Here is an 18,669-nt window from a genome sequence, read left to right as displayed (position 1 = left end):
AACACCTCGGACCTTGACTCACACTGTTCCCCGCCCTGACATGCCCCTATTCATTCTTCAAGGCCAGGGTCAAACAGTGTTGTTATTGTTGTTGTTAGGTGTCATCGAGTCATTGCCAACTCATAGCAACTGTATGAACAACACAACGAAACACTGCCCAGTCCTGGGCCAACTTCACAATTTTTGCCACACTTGAGCCCACTGATGCTGCCACTTTGCCAATCCATCTCACTGGGGGTCTTCCTCCTTTTCTCTGACCCTCCACCTTACCAAACATGATATCCTTCTCTAGTGACTGGTCCCTCCTGACAATATGTCTGAAGCATAAGAGATGAAGTTTAGTCATCCTGGTCTCCAAGGAGCACTCTGGCTGCACTTCTTCCAACACAGATCTGTTTGTTCTTTTGGCAGCCCATGGCACTTTCAATATTCTCCTCCAACACCACAACTCAAATTCACCAATTCTTCTACAGTCTTCCTTATTCATTGTCAACCTTTCGCATGCATATGAGGTGATTGAAAAGACCATGTCTTGGGTCTGTAAAGTCCACCCTGCTGCTACTCATCCCATCCAGCAGCGTCCATCCCTCCCTTTGTGATCCTGCCCACGCTGACTCCACCCCTGGACAATGTCCAATCAAAGCTTACATGATATAATGTGTCTGCAAGAAAGAACTGGTTGAGTGACATGAGATGAAGTAATTCTTGTTGTTGGTAGGTGCTGTAGAGGTGGTTCTGACTCAAAGCGACCTCAGAGGCTAAAACCATCCCGTAGAGTTTCCTACGTTGGAGTCTTTATGGGAGCAGATTGCCAGATCTTTCTCTCACAGGGTGGATGGGTAGATCCAAACCACCAGCCGTTTGGTTAGCAGTTAACTATACCACCAGGACTCCTTGTTGTTGTCAGATGCTGTCCAGTTGGTTCTGACTCAGCCATCCTACACATTGCCCGCTCTGGGCCATCCTCACCATTGTTGTTATGTCTGAACCCATTGTTGCTGCCACTGTACAATCAACCTCATTGGGGTCTTCCTCTTTTTTGCAGACCCTCCACTTCACCAACATGATGCCTTTCTCCAGGGACTGGTCCATTCTGACAATATGTCCAAAGAATGAGAGATGGAGTCTCACCATACTTCTTTCTAAGGAGCATTCTGGCTGCACTTCTTCCAACACAGATCTGTTTGTTCTTCTGGCAGTCCATGGGACTTTCAATGTTCTTTATGATAATGCAAATGCATGGATTCTTCTAAGGTCTTCCTTACTCATTGTCCAACTTGCACATACATATGAGGAGATTCAAAATACCATAGCTTGGGTCAGATGCACATTGGTCCTCAAGCTGACGTACTTACTCTTGAACACTTTAAAGAGGTCTTTGGTAGCAGTTTTGCTTAATGCAATCCGTCGTTTGATTTCTTGACTATTGCTTTCATGAGTGCTGAATTTAGATCAGAATAAAATGAAATCTTTTCCCCATTTATCATGATGTTATTTATTGGCCCAGCTGTGAGGATTTTGGTTTTCTTTACATTGAGGTGCAATGTATTTGAAGGCTGTAGTCTTTGATCTTCATCAATAAGTATCTTAAGTCTTCTTCATTTCCAGTAAACAAGGTTGTATCATCTGCATTTCACAAGTTATTATGAGTTTTCCTTTAATCATGATGTCATATGCTTCTTTATATAATCCAGCTTCTCAGATTATTTGTTCAGCATACAGATAGAATAAGTATAGTGAAAGACTACAACCCTGGCACACAACTTTCCTGATTTTAATCCAGTCAATATGCCCTTGTTCTGTTCAAACAACTTCTTCTTGGTCTATGAACAGGTTCCTCGTGAACATGGTTAAGTGTTCTGGAATGCCCACTGTTCTCTTCTCAATGTTATCCATAGTTTGTTATGATCCACACAGACAGATGCCTTTGTATTATCAATAAAGCACAAGTAAACATCTTTTTGGTGTTCTCTGCTTTTATTCAAGGTCTTTCTGACATCAAGGACCACTGGTGTGGTGCTGTAGGATCCACTGGACTTTGAACTACAAGGCCAGCAGCTCAAACCCACCAGCTGCTCCTCGAAAACCCTTTACAGGGTTGCTACGAATCGGAACCAGCTCAACAGCACTTAACAACAACAATTGGACTGACGTCAACAATAATATCCCTCGTTTCACATCCTCTTTTGAATTCAGCTTGAATTTCTGGCAGCTCCCTGTCAATGATTGCTACAATCATTTTAGAACTGTCTTCAGCATAATTTACCTGCATGTGATATTAATGATATAGTTTAATGATTTCTGCATTCTATTGGGTCACCTTTCTTTGGAATGTACACAAATATGGCTCTCTCCCAATGGGTTGGACAGGTAGCTGACTTCCAAATTTCTTAGCAAACTCAACTGAGAGCCTTCCAATGCCGCATCGGTTTGTTGAAGCATTGCAATTTGCATTAATCAGTTCCTGGGGCCTTGGTTTCTATCAATGCCTTCTGTGCAGCTTGGATTTCTTTCTTAAATACCATCAGTTTTTGGTGCTATGCTACCTCATGAGATAGTTGAGCACCAGCTGATTCTTTGGGGTGCAGGGTCTCTGTGTAGTCCTTCTATCTTCGTTTGATGCTTCCGGTATCATTCAATATTTTGCATTTAGAATGCTTCAATATTGAAACCCAAGGTTTGAATGTTTTCTTCAGTTCTTTCAGCTTGAAAGAGAAATGCTGAGTGTGTTCTTCCCCTTTGGTTTCTAACTCCAGATCTTGGCATATTTCATTAGAATACTTGACTTTGTCTTCTCAAGCTGCCCTTGAAATGTTGCTGCTCAGTTTTCTTACTTCTTCATTTATCCCAGTTGCTTTAGCTTCTCTACACTCAAGAGCAAGTTTCAGAGTCCCTTCTGATGTTCATGTTGGTCTTTTTTTTTTTTTTTTTTTTTTTTCCTTTTTTCTTAATGACCTTTAACTTTCTTCCTGTATAATGTCATCACACAACTCTTCTGGTTTCTGGTGTCAGTGTCTAATACATCAAATCTATTCTTGAGATGGTCTCTAAATTCAGGTGAATATATTCAGGTCATATTTTGGTTCTCATTGACTTCTTTTAATTTTCTTCAGCTTCAGCCTGAGCTTGCATATGAGCAATTGATGATCTGTTTACAGTCAGTCTTGTTTTGCCTGATGATGCTGAGATTCTCCATTGTATCTTTCTACAGCTTTTGTCAGTTTGATTTCTGTGTCTTCTATCTGGTGAGGCCCGCATGCTTAGACAAATTTTATCTTATTAACAAAAAAGTATTTCCAATGAATAAATCATTGGTCTTGTAAAATTCTGTCAGCATTTCTATCATCAAGACCATATTTTCCAACAACTGATCTTTCCTCTTTGTTTTCAACTTTCACATTTCAATCACCAGTAATTATCAGAGCCTCTTGATTTCATTATTGATCAATTTCAGACTTAAGAAATTGGAGGAATTCTTCAATTCCATCATCACTGGCTTTAGCGATTAGTGCATACATTTGAATAATAGTGGTCTTCCTTGTAGGTGTATGGATATTATCCTATCACAGACATCATTGTACATCAAGATAGATCTTGTAATGCTCTTTGTGACGATTAATGCTCTTTGTGACGATAACACCATTCTTCTTTAGCTTGCCTTTCTCAAAACAGTGAATCATGTTGTTGTTTTTGTTGTTAGGTGTCGATGAGGCGGTGCGGACTCATAGCAACCTAATGCACATAGAATGGAACACTGCCCAGTGTGCTAATCAGCAAGGGGCTTGAGCCCTTTGCTGCTGCTACTATGCCAATCCATCTCATTAGAGGGGTCTTCCTCTTTTTCGTTGACCCTCTAAGCATGATGTCCTGCTTCAGGGACTGGTCCCTCCTGATAATATGTCTGAAGTATGAGAGACAAAGTCTGGCCATCCTGACCTCTAATGAGCGCTCTGGCTGTACTTCTTCCAACACAGATTTGTTTGTTCTTTTGGCAGCCCATGGTACTTTTAACATTCTCCTCCAACACCATAACTCAAATGCATCAATTCTTCCATGGTCTTATGCATGTGAGGTTAATGAAAATACTATGGCGTGAGTCAGGTACATGTGAGGTTAATGAAAATACTATGGCTTGAGTCCTCAAATTGACATCTTTGCTCTTGAGCACTTTAAAGAAGTCTTAAGCAGCAGATTTGCCTAAAGCAATACATCGTTTCATTCCTTGACTGCTGCTCCCATAAGTGTTGATGGTTGAGCTAAGCAACATGAAGTCTTTAACAACTTCAATCTTTTTTCCATTTATCTTGATGTTATTTACTGGTCCAGTGGTAAGGATTTTTGTTTTCTTAACATTAAAGTGCATCCCATACCGAAGACTGTGGTCTTTGATCTTCATCAGTAAGTATGGTAAGTCCTCTCGTTTTTCCGCAAAGCACTGTTGTATCTGCATATCAAAGGTTCCTCCAATCCTGTCATTCTTCTTCATATAATCCAGCTTCTTGAATTATTTGTTCAGCATACAGATGCAATTAAGTATGGTGAACGAATACAACCCTGGTGCACACCTTTACTCATTTTAAACCATTCATTGTTCCCTTGTTCTGTTCGAATAACTGTCTCTCGGTCTCTGTATAAGTTCCTCATGAGCACAATGCAGTGTTCCAGGATACTCATTCTCAGCAGTGTTGTCCACATCTTGTCATGATCCACAGTCGAAAGCCCTTGCATAATCAATAAAGCACAGGTAAACATCTTTCTGGTATTCTTTGCTTTTGGTCAAGATCCATCTGACATCAGCAATTATATTCCTCATTCCACATTTTGATATGAATCTGGCTTGAACATCAGGAATTCCCTGTCAATGTACTGTTGCACTTGTTTTGGAATTATCTTTAGCAAAATTTTATTTGCATGTGATATTAATGATTGATATTGATGATTATAGTTTACTAGTAACTAATCATTGATATTATTTATCATTAATTAATAGTAATCTGTATGATTGTCCAATTCAAAATGGCCAATACCTGTTCATTTCAGCTCACTAATGCCTACAATATCATTATTTAATAGTAATCTGTATGATTGTCCAATTCAAAATGGCCAATACCTGTTCATTTCAGCTCACTAATGCCTACAATATCATTATTTAATAGTAATCTGTATGATTGTGCAATTCAAAATGGCCAATACCTGTTCATTTCAGCTCACTAATGCCTACAATATCATTATTTTTGCATTCCATTTCACTTTGAACTACTTCCAACTTTCTTAGGTTTATACGTCTTATATTCCGTATTCTAATTATTAATAGATGTTTGCAGCTGTTTCCTCCATCATCAAATGAAGGTCTCAAAAGTTTTCTCCTTTCACGTCATTAAGGTCAACTCTACTTTGAGGAGGCAGCTCTTCTTCTCCACTCATATTTGAGTGCCTTCCAACCTGAGGAGCTTTTTTCAGGATTATAGCTGACAATATTCCACTGATACTCATGAGGTTTTCAGTGGCTAACCATTCAGAAATGGTCCATCTCTCCTTCTTCCTAGTCTGTCTTAGTCTTGAAGCTCTGCTAACACCTGTCCACGATGGGTGACCCTGCTGGTCTTTAAAATATCAATGGCATAACTTCCAGCATCACAATAACATGCAAGCCACCACAGTACGACAAACTGACAGGCTAGTGGTGGCCAGAAGTCCTTAGGTAGTACATAAATGCATACCAAACACATTGTCATCGAGTTGATTCTGACTTATAGCAAACCTTATTGCAACCTCCAGGACAGAATGGAACTGTCCCATACCAACCAACCAACCAACCCACTGCCATTGAATTGATTCTGCATTATAGCAATCCTATATAGGACAAAGTCGAGCAGCTCCTTAGAGTTTTTGAGAGTGTAAATCTTCATGGGAGCAGACAACCTCAACTTTCTCCCACTAGTGGGTTTGAACCACTGACCTTGTGATTGCAGCCCACAGCACTACTAGTGTTCCTTTGGTTATTAAGTGCCATCGAGTTGGTTCCAACTCATAGACATCCTATATAGGGCTTCTGAGGAGCAGCTAGTAGGTTTGAAGTACCAACTTTGCGGTTAGCAGTCCAGTGCTTATCCTACAGTGCCACACCAGGACTCTGAACTGCCCAATGATATCCTCTAATTAAGAGAATTTCCTTTACAGTCTCCTAGTATTGAGACGTAAAGTAGGGAATTGGAGTCAGAGAGACCTGACTTCAAATCCTGACTCTACCATTCATTGGCATTGTGATTTTGTGTGAGATGCTTTCTCTCCAAGCCTCAGTCTCAGTTTTCCTTCCTATAGTCTTTATGCCTTAGAGTTGCTCAAAAGTAGTTTAAAAGTCCCAGGAGATGATGACTGACTAGTTGGGCCCAGGTCATTTGTTCATTGTGATGGCAGGTTGGAGAATCTGCCTCCTCAACATCTGTGATGGGTCCGCTCAGAGCAGCCTCCATCATATTCAAGAGAGATATGACCATTCTGCTGGGAATATTCTCGGGCTTCCCAAGGTGGTGGCTCACATTGATGCCCCATTTCTCACATTAACCTCACTGGTTTGTATTCTTATTTAACCTCAGAGTGGTACCAGAACTGACAGAGGGGAATATATGTCAGGCTAAGCTCTGTTCCCAATCTTGTTACAGAGCCATTTCAAAGAAGTTCTCGAGATGTTGCAACAAAGAAAACACCACAGGAGATGAAGACCAGGTTTCTGCTCTTTGAAGAAGCAGCTGATAAAGGCTGTCAGATTCAGCTCAATCACCCCAACACATTGCAGAAATGTGGTTTCAATACCTCTCTGCCGCTGGTGATGATCATCCACGGGTGGTCGGTAGGAAATGCCAACAGGCCTTTTTAAGCTCTCCTTTATTCTTCCTAGTGTGTTTGCATTGAAGAAAAAGATGAAGAGCCGATGATAACAACTTCATACATAATATTTGTAAAGCACATTCTAATTTTCCAAGCACTTCCCTGCACATTATCTCATTGATTAGCTCAATCCTGTGAGGTAAGCAGGGCAGGCAAAATATAATTATCTCCATGTTTCAGATCATAAAATGTGGCTCTCAGAGGTCACACAGCTCATTAGAGTCCTTAAGGGACTGCGGTCCATGCCAAAGGAAGACTCCTACCTGAATCTGCATGTTTCATAAGAGGAAGGAGGAAGCCAGTAGACAAAGACTTCAGTGGAGCTTATATCAATAACGATTAGGTTTAGCAACAAAAATGGAGACACAAATTAGCAGTGGTTGAAATAAAACAGAAGATTGTTTCCATTTCATGCAGAAATCTAGTGGCATGGGATCTAAAACCAGTTAGATGGCTTTGCTCAGTAAAGTCCTCAAAGATACATTTCTTTCTAGCTTACTGCTCTACCATTCTTAATATGTAGATCTCATCTTCATAGTCCAAAATGACCATCACATCTGTATTCCAGACAGCACAATGCAGTATTGGATGTACATGAGAGGGTCAAATAAGGGTTTTTAAAAGATATATATATATATCAGACTGATCGAAATACCCTTGAAGTGCTTCTAACTACATCCATTATCCATGCCTGGGTGCAAAGGAGGAGGCTGATAAGCACATCCTCTTAATGATGAACTTCCAGTTATGTTAAATATTCTATTATTATAGAAAGAGGAAGAAAGGATATTATGGGCAATAAGTAAAGTCAACCAAATGCAGACTTGTCCCCAAGAGGAAATTTTGTCACCCCTGTTCTTAGTCCACCTACAATTTGAAGCTTAATTCACAGTTTGACCCTGCCAGAGATTTTGGTATCAATTCCATGACTTTGAAACCCTTTCCTACCATCTATTTCTTTTTAAAACTGACCTCAAAGTCCTCATCTGTCTAAATCTTGAAAATCAAATGGGCCACCCATCTACCCACTCTCTCACCCAACATGTACCTATCCAGAGCCTGCTTCGTGCCAGCACCGAGCTAGGCACCAGGCACTGGGCAGTCAACAAAACAGACCCTACCCTTGCCCCTACCCCTGCCCCTGCCCTTGCCCTCATGGTGTATAATCTTACAGTCTAATGGAAGAATCATATGATGCCACGTGGGGGTAGCATGAGTATGAATACCTCGATCAGAAGAAAAACATAGAGGCTTTGCAGCCCATCAGCACAACCCCCTAGGACTTAAAGAGTCCCACTTTAGGTCCAGCACACCACAGGGAAGACCCTTAAGGTAGTTGAAAGTTTTTCTGCCCCTACAAAAGGGAATTAACATAGACGTATATACTATCACAACCTAGGTCCTCTACATTCCTAAGCTGTATAACATAAACGGGTCCATTGTATCCTCATCCCTCACGCATAGAATGGGTTGCTAGTCTGTCAGTTAGATGAGGAAATTGTGCCCAGAATCACACAGCCAGCAATAGAGCAAGAATTCAACCAGAACTAGAGTCAGTTCCAAAGAATCCTTGGAGATATCTTACCTTTGGCTTTGGACATATAGCAGGATAGGGTTTGACTGGAGCCCCCTGTACCACGAATGCTGGGTTGGCCTCTTGTGGCCTCCACACTGTATTGTGCTTTCACTGTGGTATCGCTGCACAACCAAATACATGGACTAGGAGGCAGAAGGTCAAATTCTGAAGAGATCAACCTGTTTTAAAGGGAGCTAAGACTTCTATCAACTTCTTCATTATGAAATTCTCAAACATGCAATCAAAATGTGTTGATAATTACTGGCAGTTAGAATACAAAGGTTGGAAACAAAAGTTGGAAAATATGGCCGTGGTGATAGAAAGAATGCTGGAGATCACATGATAGAATTTTGTAAGTCCAATGACTTCTTCATTGCAAAGACCTTTTTCAAACAACATTCAAACAACATATATACATGGACCTCACCAGATGGACTACACAGAAATCAAATTGACTACATCTGTGGAAAGAGATAGTGGAAAAGCTCCATATAATCAGTCAAAACAAAGCCAGGGGCTGATTGTGAAACAGTCTTGCTCGTATGCAAGTTCAGGCTGAAGCTGAAAAAAATGAAAAGAAGTCCAAGAGAGCCAAAATATGACCTTGGACATCTCTCACCTGAATTTAGAGATCATCTCAAACCAGATTTGATGAATTAGACACTAATGACCGAAGACCAGGTGGCTGTGGGATGACAGCAAGAACCATTCAGAAAGAAAGCAAAACATCATTAGGAAAACAAGAAGAAAGAAAAGGACCAAAACAGATGTCAGTTTGAGACTCTGAAACTTGCTATTCAATGTAGAGATGCTAAAGCAAATGGAAGAAATGAGTAAAAGAGCTGAATAGAAAAATTTCAAAGGGAAGCTCGAGAAGTCAAATACCAGAATGAAATGTGCAAAGATCTGGAATTAGAAAACCTAAAGGAAAGAACATGCTCAGCATTTCTCAAGCTGAGGGAACTGAAGGAAAAATTCAAGCCTTGACTTGAAATATTGAAGGATTCCATGGGCAAAATATTGAATGATTAAAAAAGCATTAAAAGAAGATGGAAAGACTACACAGAGTCACTGTACCAAAAAGAAATGGTTTATGTTCAACCATTTCAAAGGTAACATACGATCAAGAGCCAATGATATTAAAGGCATTGGCAAAGCACAACACTCTGGAAATTGATGAAATACAAATAAAAATCTTTCAACAAACTGATGAAGAACTGGAGGCATTCACTCATCTATGCCAAGAAATTTGGACGACAGCTACCTGGCCAACTGACTGGAAGAGATCCATATTTGTGTCCATTCTAAAATGCATAAATCATCAGACAATGTCATTAATATCACATGTAAGTAAAATTTTGCTAAAGATAATCCAAAAACTGCTGCAGCAGTACATTGACAGAAAACTCCCAGAGGTTCAAGCCAGATTCAGACAAGGACCTGGAACAAGGGATATCATTGCTGACGTCAAATGGATCTTGACTGAGAGCAGAGAATACCAGAAAGATGTTTACCTGTGCTTTACTGACTACACAAAAGCTTTCAATTGTGAGGATCATGACAATCAATGGACAACATTACAGAGAATGTGTATTCTAGAACACTTAAATGTGCTCACAAGGAACTTGTACATAGACCAAGAGGCAGTTATTCGAACAGAACAAGGGAACAATGAATGGTTTTAAATAATAAAAATGTGCACCAGGGTTGTATTCTTTCACCATATTTATTCAATCTGTATGCTAAGCAAATAATTTGAGAAGTTGGATTACATGAAGAAAAACGTGGCATCAGAGTTGGAGGAAGATTCACTAATAACCTGAAATATGCAAATGATACAATGTTTGCTGACTGCAAAGAGGTCTTAAAATACCTAGTGCTGAAGATCAAAGACTACAGCCTTCAGTATAAGTTGCACCTCAATGTAAAGAAAACAAAAGTCCTAACCATTGGACCAGTAAATAACATCAAGATAAATGGAGAAAAGATTGACGTTGTCGAAGACTTCATTTTGCTTGGATTTACCATCAACACTCATGCAAGCAGCAATCCAATCAATAAATAAAACAACATATTGCATTAGGCAAATCTGCTGCACAAGACCTCTTCAAAGTGTTCAAGAGCAAAGATGTCAGTTTGAGGACTAAGGTGTGCCTGACCCATGCCATGGTATTTTCAGTAACTTCATATGCATGCAAAAGTTGGACAGTGAATAAGGAAGACCGTAGAAGAATTGATGCATTTGAGTTATTGTGGTGTAGGAGAGTATCAAAAGTACCATGGACTGCCAAAAGAACAAGCAAATTTATATCATAAGAAGTACAGCCAGAATGCTCCTTAGGAGCTCCTTAGGCCAGACTTCTTCTCTCATACTTCGGACATAATATCAGGAGGGTTCAGTCTCTGGAGAAGGATATCATGCTTGGTAAAATGGAGGGTTGGTGACAAAGACTGGCTCAGTGGCAGAAGCAATGGGCTCAAACGTAGCAACAATTGAGAAGTTGACGCAAGATGGAAGTATTTTCTTCTGTTGTGCATAAGGTCACTATAAATCGATATCAACTGGATGGTACTTAGCAACAGCAACAGCAGGATCCAAGATGCAAACTTTCCTATGAAAATTTTCTAGGGCCTGTTTTAAAGGGAGCTGTAGGATAAGCACCAGACAGCAAGATCAGTTTGAACTGCAAGGTCAGTGGTTCGAACTCAGTAGCCAGTCCTCAGAAACTTTATAAAGGGTCACTATGAGTCAGAACTGATTCGATGACATTTACCAACAACAACAAATCCAAGACGAAAACTTTCCTATGAAAACCCTCAGGTAAGAGCAGTGGATCAAAGTGCTGTTGTGAGTTATGGTTATTAACTCGTTTATTATCACAACAATTCTCAAAGGTAGGCACCATTATGATTCCACTTTCTAGATCACAAAACGCAGGCACAGGGAAGTTAAGTAACTTGCTCAAGGTCACTCAGCTAGTGACTAGGAGATCCTAGTTTTTAACTAAACACAGACTGGCTTCCAATCTATGCTACACCCACATAGAAGGCACTTAGTAAACACTTATTACATGAATGCATCTGATCCTAACAACAGCATGGTCATCAGGCCACCAAAATAATTCTCCAACTTCCCCTCCTCCTCCTCACTCCCCATCTCCCCAAACACACCACAACCTTTTGTAAATCTGTCTCTTCAGGTCCAGTTCTTTCTGCTAGAACTGCATGACCCCGGGGGAGCATTCACCTACCCACTCTATTCTTCTTAAAACAAAAAACTCACTGCCATCAAGTTAATTCTGACTCCTGTTGCTGTTGTTAGGTGTCATCGAGTTGGTACTGACCCATAGCAACCCTATGCACAGCAGAACAAAACACTGCCCGGTCCTGGGCCAACCTCACAATTGTTGCCACGCTGGAGCCCACTGATGCTGCCACTTTGCATCCATCTCGCTGGGGATCTTCCTCTTTTTCTCTGACCCTCTACCTTCTAAACATGATATCCTTCTTCAGCAACAATATGTCCTAGTCTCCTGACAATATGTCCTAGTGACCCTAAAAGATAGGGTACAACTGCTCTGTAAGGTAAAGGATGTGTATCTTTACCAGAGAAGACTGCTCCATCTTTCTCCTGCAGAGCAGCTGATGGGCTTGAACTGATGACTTTTCGGTTAGCAGCCCAATGTTTACTCCACTGAGCCACCAGGTTTTACTGCAAGATACACCATAAATACTATCACACCATAATAAATAGATAATATATACTATCACACCATAAATACTAGCACTCTGTCGAGCCCATCAGAAGTGCCCTGTGGAGTGTCCTCAAACAATTCCCTGGAAAGGTTCACTGAGCTCCTACTACGTCCAGACCCATGGTGCTGATGTCCCTAATGCAAAGCAGAAGGCAGTGGTTGAAGATCAGCCCAAACACTGTGGGAGGCAGAGGGGCATTTCTCTTCACAAAGGAGGTGGCATTAGAGCTGACCTTCAGAGGATGGGACAGATTCCTGTACCTGATTCACAGGCCATTGTTTAAGGCTTTGGAAGTTCCAAAGCAGAGAAATGTTGTCAGTGGTTCTTAAGGGAGAGGGCTTTCCTATCATCTCCCCCACGCCCAATGTTTGGCAAAATCTGGAGTTACTGATTTGGTTGTCACAAATCATGGGAGGAGTGCACTGGCATCTAGTGGGTGGAGACCAGGGATACTGCAAAATGTTCTCTAATGCACACAACAGTCCCCATACCCCCAACAAAGGATTGTCTGACACAAAATGTTAATAGTGTTGAGGTTGAGGAATCCTGTAGTAACAATAATATAACATCATCCAAGAGCAAGAGCAGGAAGAGAAATGGGGAGGGAGAAAGAGGAACATGTACCTCGCCCTTCCCTCCCCTCCCAACAAGGCTGACTGGCCTGTTGGCCTCCATCAGGTGGACGGTGTGCTGGAAAACTGGACCTGGCAGATGGTGGCTGCACTCAAGTCTGAGTCATCGCGGCCAGTGAATGTGGGACTGGCTGATTGGATCGCCCTGGCCCACCACCACTACTCCATTGCCGTCCGAAACACCCGCCGCGTGGGTCAGGAGGTGGCTACTCTTCTCAGATGGCTGGAGGTGAGGCTGCCCCATCCCCACCCTTCTCTCCCTTTCTCCCAGTGAGCGAATTAAGCTGGTCTCCAACAACAACCCAGAGAGGAGAGCCACTTCCACCAAGTTCACGGGGCAGAGACCTAACCCAGGGTCCATTTCAACCCCTGTTTTGTAGACCCATCTTCTCCCCACAGTCCATCCACTATTTCTTTTATGTTCAGACCCTTGCTTAGTGCTAAGAGATCTAAACACACTTTGTAAGCCCTCAAACCCCACACAAACGAACAACATCACTTCTGCAGAGCATTAATATTGAGGTGAAGAAAACAGGTAGGCAGGTAAGGCAGGTAGGTAGGGTGCCAGGGAGCTGACTTGGCAATGTGCAGCGGCCCTACAAGAGGAGAGAGTGAGAGAGATAAAAAGCCAGTTACTATTTGGAGTACAAATGAAGTTCCATCAGATGCCAAAGCAGGGTGTAGGCTCCCAGACTAGCTGCACCCACCAGAGCCTGTCATCCCGGCAGCTCTTGTCTTCCTGCAATCACCCTGCTGCTGTCTTCCAGGAATCTGTGCAATTTTCTCGAAGCAATGTTCATCTAATTGGGTACAGCCTGGGTGCACACGTCTCAGGATTTGCTGGCAGTTACATTGGCGGAGCGCACAAGATTGGGAGAATTACAGGTAACTGTACCTGATGACTAACTAACTGTAATCTCCAGAAATGCTCAGCGGTGTGGAGCAAGGTCCAGCTTTTCCAGCTAGCTCATAATTAAGACACCTTCAACTTCCTTTATGCTGTATTGGAGTCCTTACTCAGATAGGACCACTATCATAGATGCCTGTTCCAAAAGAATTCAGAAGAGATTACAGCTTTACTCCCATCACCTCTCTCCTGACACCTTTCCTGGACATGCCTAACAAGACCTAAAAAGAGGGCTTTCTAAATGCTTTCAAAGCAAGAAAGGTTTTATTTGTTAATCTATAGTTTCCAAACCCCGCCCCCCCAAAACAAAAAATTGAAAAAAATTAAAATCCCAGCAAGTCAGACAAGTTAGGGAGTGAAATGTCATCACCCTTAATTTACCGCAACACATCAGCCACATCTGTGCCTCAGTTTCCTCACTTGTGAAACACACTGTCCTGTTCCAGGACCCTTCTGGAGGGCAGAAAGGAACTGCACCAAAACTGTGTGGAATCCCACACAGCCTCCACAAAAGATTTGTGTTACCCAGCAAAAGCCAGAGATGTGAAAGAAAGCCCCTCTGTCCACAGAACCCCGGTCTGACTGTTCTCTAGCCGAGAGCTTGAAGCCCACTGATCCTGCAGGGACAAACCCTAGCAGACACAGAGAAGGCCCTTCTCCGTGTGACTTCCCCAGGCCTCTCCAATTTCTCCTTCTGCTGCCCATCCCAACAGCTCCACATGCATAAAACGTCTCCACTTCACAACCACAGCACGGTCCTTCATATATCTGTGTTGTTGCATGTGCATCATGGTCCTTTGACCCGAATGTCTTACCTTCCCGACTCATCGACCCACCTCTGGTCTACCTACCAAACTCTTACTCATCTTTCAAGACTCCTCCAGCTAAAACAAAATTTCACAAACGACAACAGCAATTGAAAGAAAATCTGGGATGAACATTTGTTTAACCAAGTTAAGAACATTTTTTAAAACATTGCTTTTTATCATTATTTTACAAAAGGACAGGCTTATTTTCATGTAAAAAAGAATAGCGATAGTGCCAGACATAAAAGCTAAAGAAATTGGTGGTTCTGAGAGCTCACATCCTGTCCTTACTTTTCCCCATCTTGCTGGTGATTGGTGAAGCCCTGTCCACACATCAGCATTTGACTCTGCTGATTTAACCCTCTGTAGCCTCAGGCTGAGCCAGCTTTCCAGAGGCCAGTGAGGCCATCTTTGGGGTACAGGGGTCAGGGCCTGAGTCTGAATGGCAGAGAGGTAGCATTAGGCCCAAGCCCAGGGCCCCCACCCACTGCCTGATGCCACGATCACAGCAGACATTCCCCAGACCCTGTGGTCAGCCTGATGAAAGAAGGCATATAAATCACACCTAGAAATCCTTCAGTTGTCACTGGAGAACACGTGATCTCCTAGCCCACTATCAGCCTTTTCATCCCCAGCAGGGCTGGAAGCTAGGGCTGCTATGGAACATCAAAGTGTCCTCCAGAGAAAAGGTCTTGAGTGAAAAAATACTCCCCAACCAGAGTCAGCCAAGAGCGGCCACTTACTTCATGCAAACCCATCTGTCACTTGAGGACCAGGGCTGTGAGCAGTCCTATTTGCTCACAGTGATGTCCCAAGGCTGTTGAGGACATTCCAGTGAAGTGACATGAGTGTAGCAGAAAAGCCAGCTTGTTTAGGAACATGACTGACAACATGCAGGCAAATAGCTGTTCCTTTGATGGATGGTTGTTGTTGTTGTTAAGTGACTTCAGATCGACCCAGTATAGGGCTTCCAAGGAGCAGCTGGGAGGTTTGAACTGCTGACCTTGTGGTTTAAAGTCCAGTGTGATTGTACAGCACCACACTAATGAGCATGTTAGGTTATTTGTTTGTTTTGTTTTGTTTTTCGTAAGTAAATAGATACTCTTGAAAATAACTTGAGGAGTACTTAACATTGACTGCTTAAATAAATCATGCATTTCCCTATAAATCTTGTTTCAACCACTGGATAGTTTTCAAAGCTCCCTCTCCCCGCAAGTTACAGTCCAGCCTGTGTCTAAGTTTCAGTGCCATGAATTACTGTGGTTTTATTACAAAAAGGTTACGGTGAGATTTCCTACAGAAAGATCATGCCCTCGGTTTCTCTTTCCCCTGCTGACGTGATGTGTAATGATATCAGAAATTAAGCGGTGCATTTCTCCTCCCCTCTCCATGTCCCACCTAACCTTGCTCTTGCTTCCCTCTTAGGGCTGGATGCCGCTGGCCCTTTGTTTGAGGGAACTTCCCCTAATGACCGTCTTTCGCCAGATGACGCCAATTTTGTGGATGCCATTCACACTTTTACTCGGCAACACATGGGCCTGAGTGTGGGCATCAAACAGCCCGTGGCCCACTACGACTTCTACCCCAACGGGGGTTCCTTCCAACCTGGTTGTCACTTCCTAGAGCTGTACAAGCATCTGGCCAAGCACGGCTTACATGGTGAGAAAGAAGGCAAGCCTGGGAGCATTGGCCCACCTGCCCACACGTTCACCCACTCAGTGGGGCTCGCCCAGGGTATATCATCACCAAACCCACTCAGAGAGAGACCTTGGGTTCCCCAAGTATGTCCCTCTTCGTAACAAGCAGAGTCCTTTGAAACCCAGGCCCTGAGGATGAGCTGAGAGGCACCATCAGAAATCACACAAGCACACACAGTGGACCCGAGCAGCTTCTCCTGGGTGCTAAAACTAGCTGCTCTCACATTGAATTAAATCCAGCTCATGGCCACCCCTTGTGTGTCAATCGTGCTCCATTGGGTTGGTTTTCAATGGCCAATGTTTTTGTTTTTGTTTTTCAGGCCTTTTTTCTAAGGCGTCTCTGGGTGGACTTGAACTTCCACACTTTCTATTAGCAGCCGAGCACATTAACCATTTGTGCCATCTAGGACTCCCCAGGGATATTAGTCCTTTAGAACATTGAACTCTGATATCCTCGATTATTCCTGTTTCTCTGAAAACATCCGCATTCAATGGGTTGTCTCTCTCCTAAGTCACATAAGGATCCTTGGTCTCACAAAAGTGGGAATAGTCCCACCTCAAAGACTGATCAGGTGATCACTGAGCTTATTTGAATCTGGACCTCATATTGCAGTGGTTACGAATCGGGCTGCGAACCTTAACGTCAGCAGTTCAAAATTGCCAGCTGTTCCGCGGGAGAAAGAGGAGGCTTTCTGCTCCCATAAAGATGTACAGCCTTGGAAACCCTGTACAGGGTCGCTATGGGTCGGAACCGACTCCACAGCACCTAACAACAACGACAAGAACGATATTCCCTAAATGTGCCCTAGTTCCACTCTTTACCTCAGGGCAGAAACCAAACTTGGCATAATCTTCTATCTCAAATCCTAAAAAGAAAACATCAAGATGAACATTGGCAATGTGCACAGTATTAAAGAGCCAAAATGTCAGCAGAAACCGCACATTCCATAAGCATTTCAAATTTCTCAAAATTTACAAAATATCATCTTAATTAACACATGCCACTCACTCTAAACCAACTGGAGACCTCCGCCCACACACGCCACCTTCTCACCCCAATCATCCCCCAACTTAGTTCAGAAGATACTCTCTGAGATTACATCACCGCCCTCACCTTTCACAGAGCAGACTGACCTTCATGCTTGACATTATCTCATTTTGGCAGGATGCCCAGTCTCTCACCTGCCCACGCCTGAGAGAACCTTCTGGGAGCATCCCCTTATCCTTCCTTACATCTCCCCCTAGGTCCCTGTCCTTCAGTCACCAGCAGGTTCCTTCCTCCTAAATCCACACCCTCAAAAATCCTGAGGTTGACGACTAGGATGGCATTTCGTAACTCTGCCTATTAAACACATCTGACCAGGACAGCCATGTGCTCTTTGATGCTAAACCTGAATTTGATGGAACCATGCATTTTCCCTCAGCTTGTCCAAACTTAGTGTCGTTTTTTCTGATTACCTCATCCTCCTGTTTGAAAGTGTTTTCATTCTGTTGGTTGTCACAGCCATATGGGAACAGAATGCGTATTGTTACTAGCTGCCACAGAGCCTATGCACAACAGAACAAAACATTGCCCAGTCCTGCCCTGGCCTCACCATCACCACCATGGTAGCTATTTTGCCAGTCCATCTTACCGAGGGTTTCCCTCTACTTCACAAACTTGATGTCCTCCTCTAGTGACTAACCCTCCCTGATGACCTGTTCAAACCAAGCAAGTTGGACAATGCACTCTTGTGACCCATCAGGTTTCATTGACTAAGTTTCCATAGATTGCCAGACATTTCTTCCTACTCTTAGTTTGGAAGCTCTGCTGAAACCTATCCACTATGCTAGTATTTGAAATACCGGTGGCATAGCTTCCAGCATCATAGCAGCATGTGAGCCACCACAAACTGCCAGACAAGTGTTGGTGAGCAGAATATTGACCATTATTTATTAATAACTACTTTGCCACTCATCACTTCTGGATTCAGTGAACTTAGGTGAGTTAGTGAATGTCTTCACAGCTCAGTTGTGATATTTCTAAAAGCTAAATGATGAATAAAAGGCATTCAGCTTAACTTCTGCCTCATAGTAGGTGCTCAACAAATGCAACCACAAAGAACTGACATGACATTTAGCCTTCAGACATTTAGGCAAACAGCTGTAGACCAAGTTACCTATACTCTGTCTTCCCATTTACACTGCCCAGTGACTCCCTGAGGACACTGACCCTTCTGGACATTGAACTGTGATACCTGTGATTATATCTTGGGTGGTTCTTCAACATTCCTTGAAGGTTGAATTATTAGATTGATGTGAGAATAAGTTAAGACCTAGAAAATTTTACAAGAAAGACTCAAAATCCACAGTAGATTTGCCGTTTGGTTCTAGCACTGTGGTGGAGTCAGTTCTGACTCATAGCTAT

The 18,669-nt window shown here is 42.6% G+C and overlaps 1 protein-coding gene across 1 annotated transcript in view; it reads left to right on the top strand.

Moving 5' to 3' along the window:
- The window catches only part of LIPC (lipase, hepatic), a 48,244-nt gene that overhangs the window by 5,620 nt on the left and 23,955 nt on the right, over positions 1-18,669 (top strand). The window contains exons 2-5 of the mRNA XM_006831852.1: positions 6,663-6,850; positions 12,899-13,081; positions 13,620-13,737; positions 15,991-16,224. Of these exons, the coding sequence (XP_006831915.1) occupies positions 6,663-6,850; positions 12,899-13,081; positions 13,620-13,737; positions 15,991-16,224 (723 nt within the window). The remainder of the gene's footprint in view (positions 1-6,662; positions 6,851-12,898; positions 13,082-13,619; positions 13,738-15,990; positions 16,225-18,669) is intronic.

Source organism: Chrysochloris asiatica, unplaced genomic scaffold, assembly GCF_000296735.1.
Source record: "Chrysochloris asiatica unplaced genomic scaffold, ChrAsi1.0 scaffold00004, whole genome shotgun sequence".
NCBI lineage: Eukaryota > Metazoa > Chordata > Mammalia > Afrosoricida > Chrysochloridae > Chrysochloris > Chrysochloris asiatica.
The sequence above is the reverse complement of the archived record's forward strand: the minus strand, read 5'-3'. Positions and strand labels throughout refer to the sequence as shown.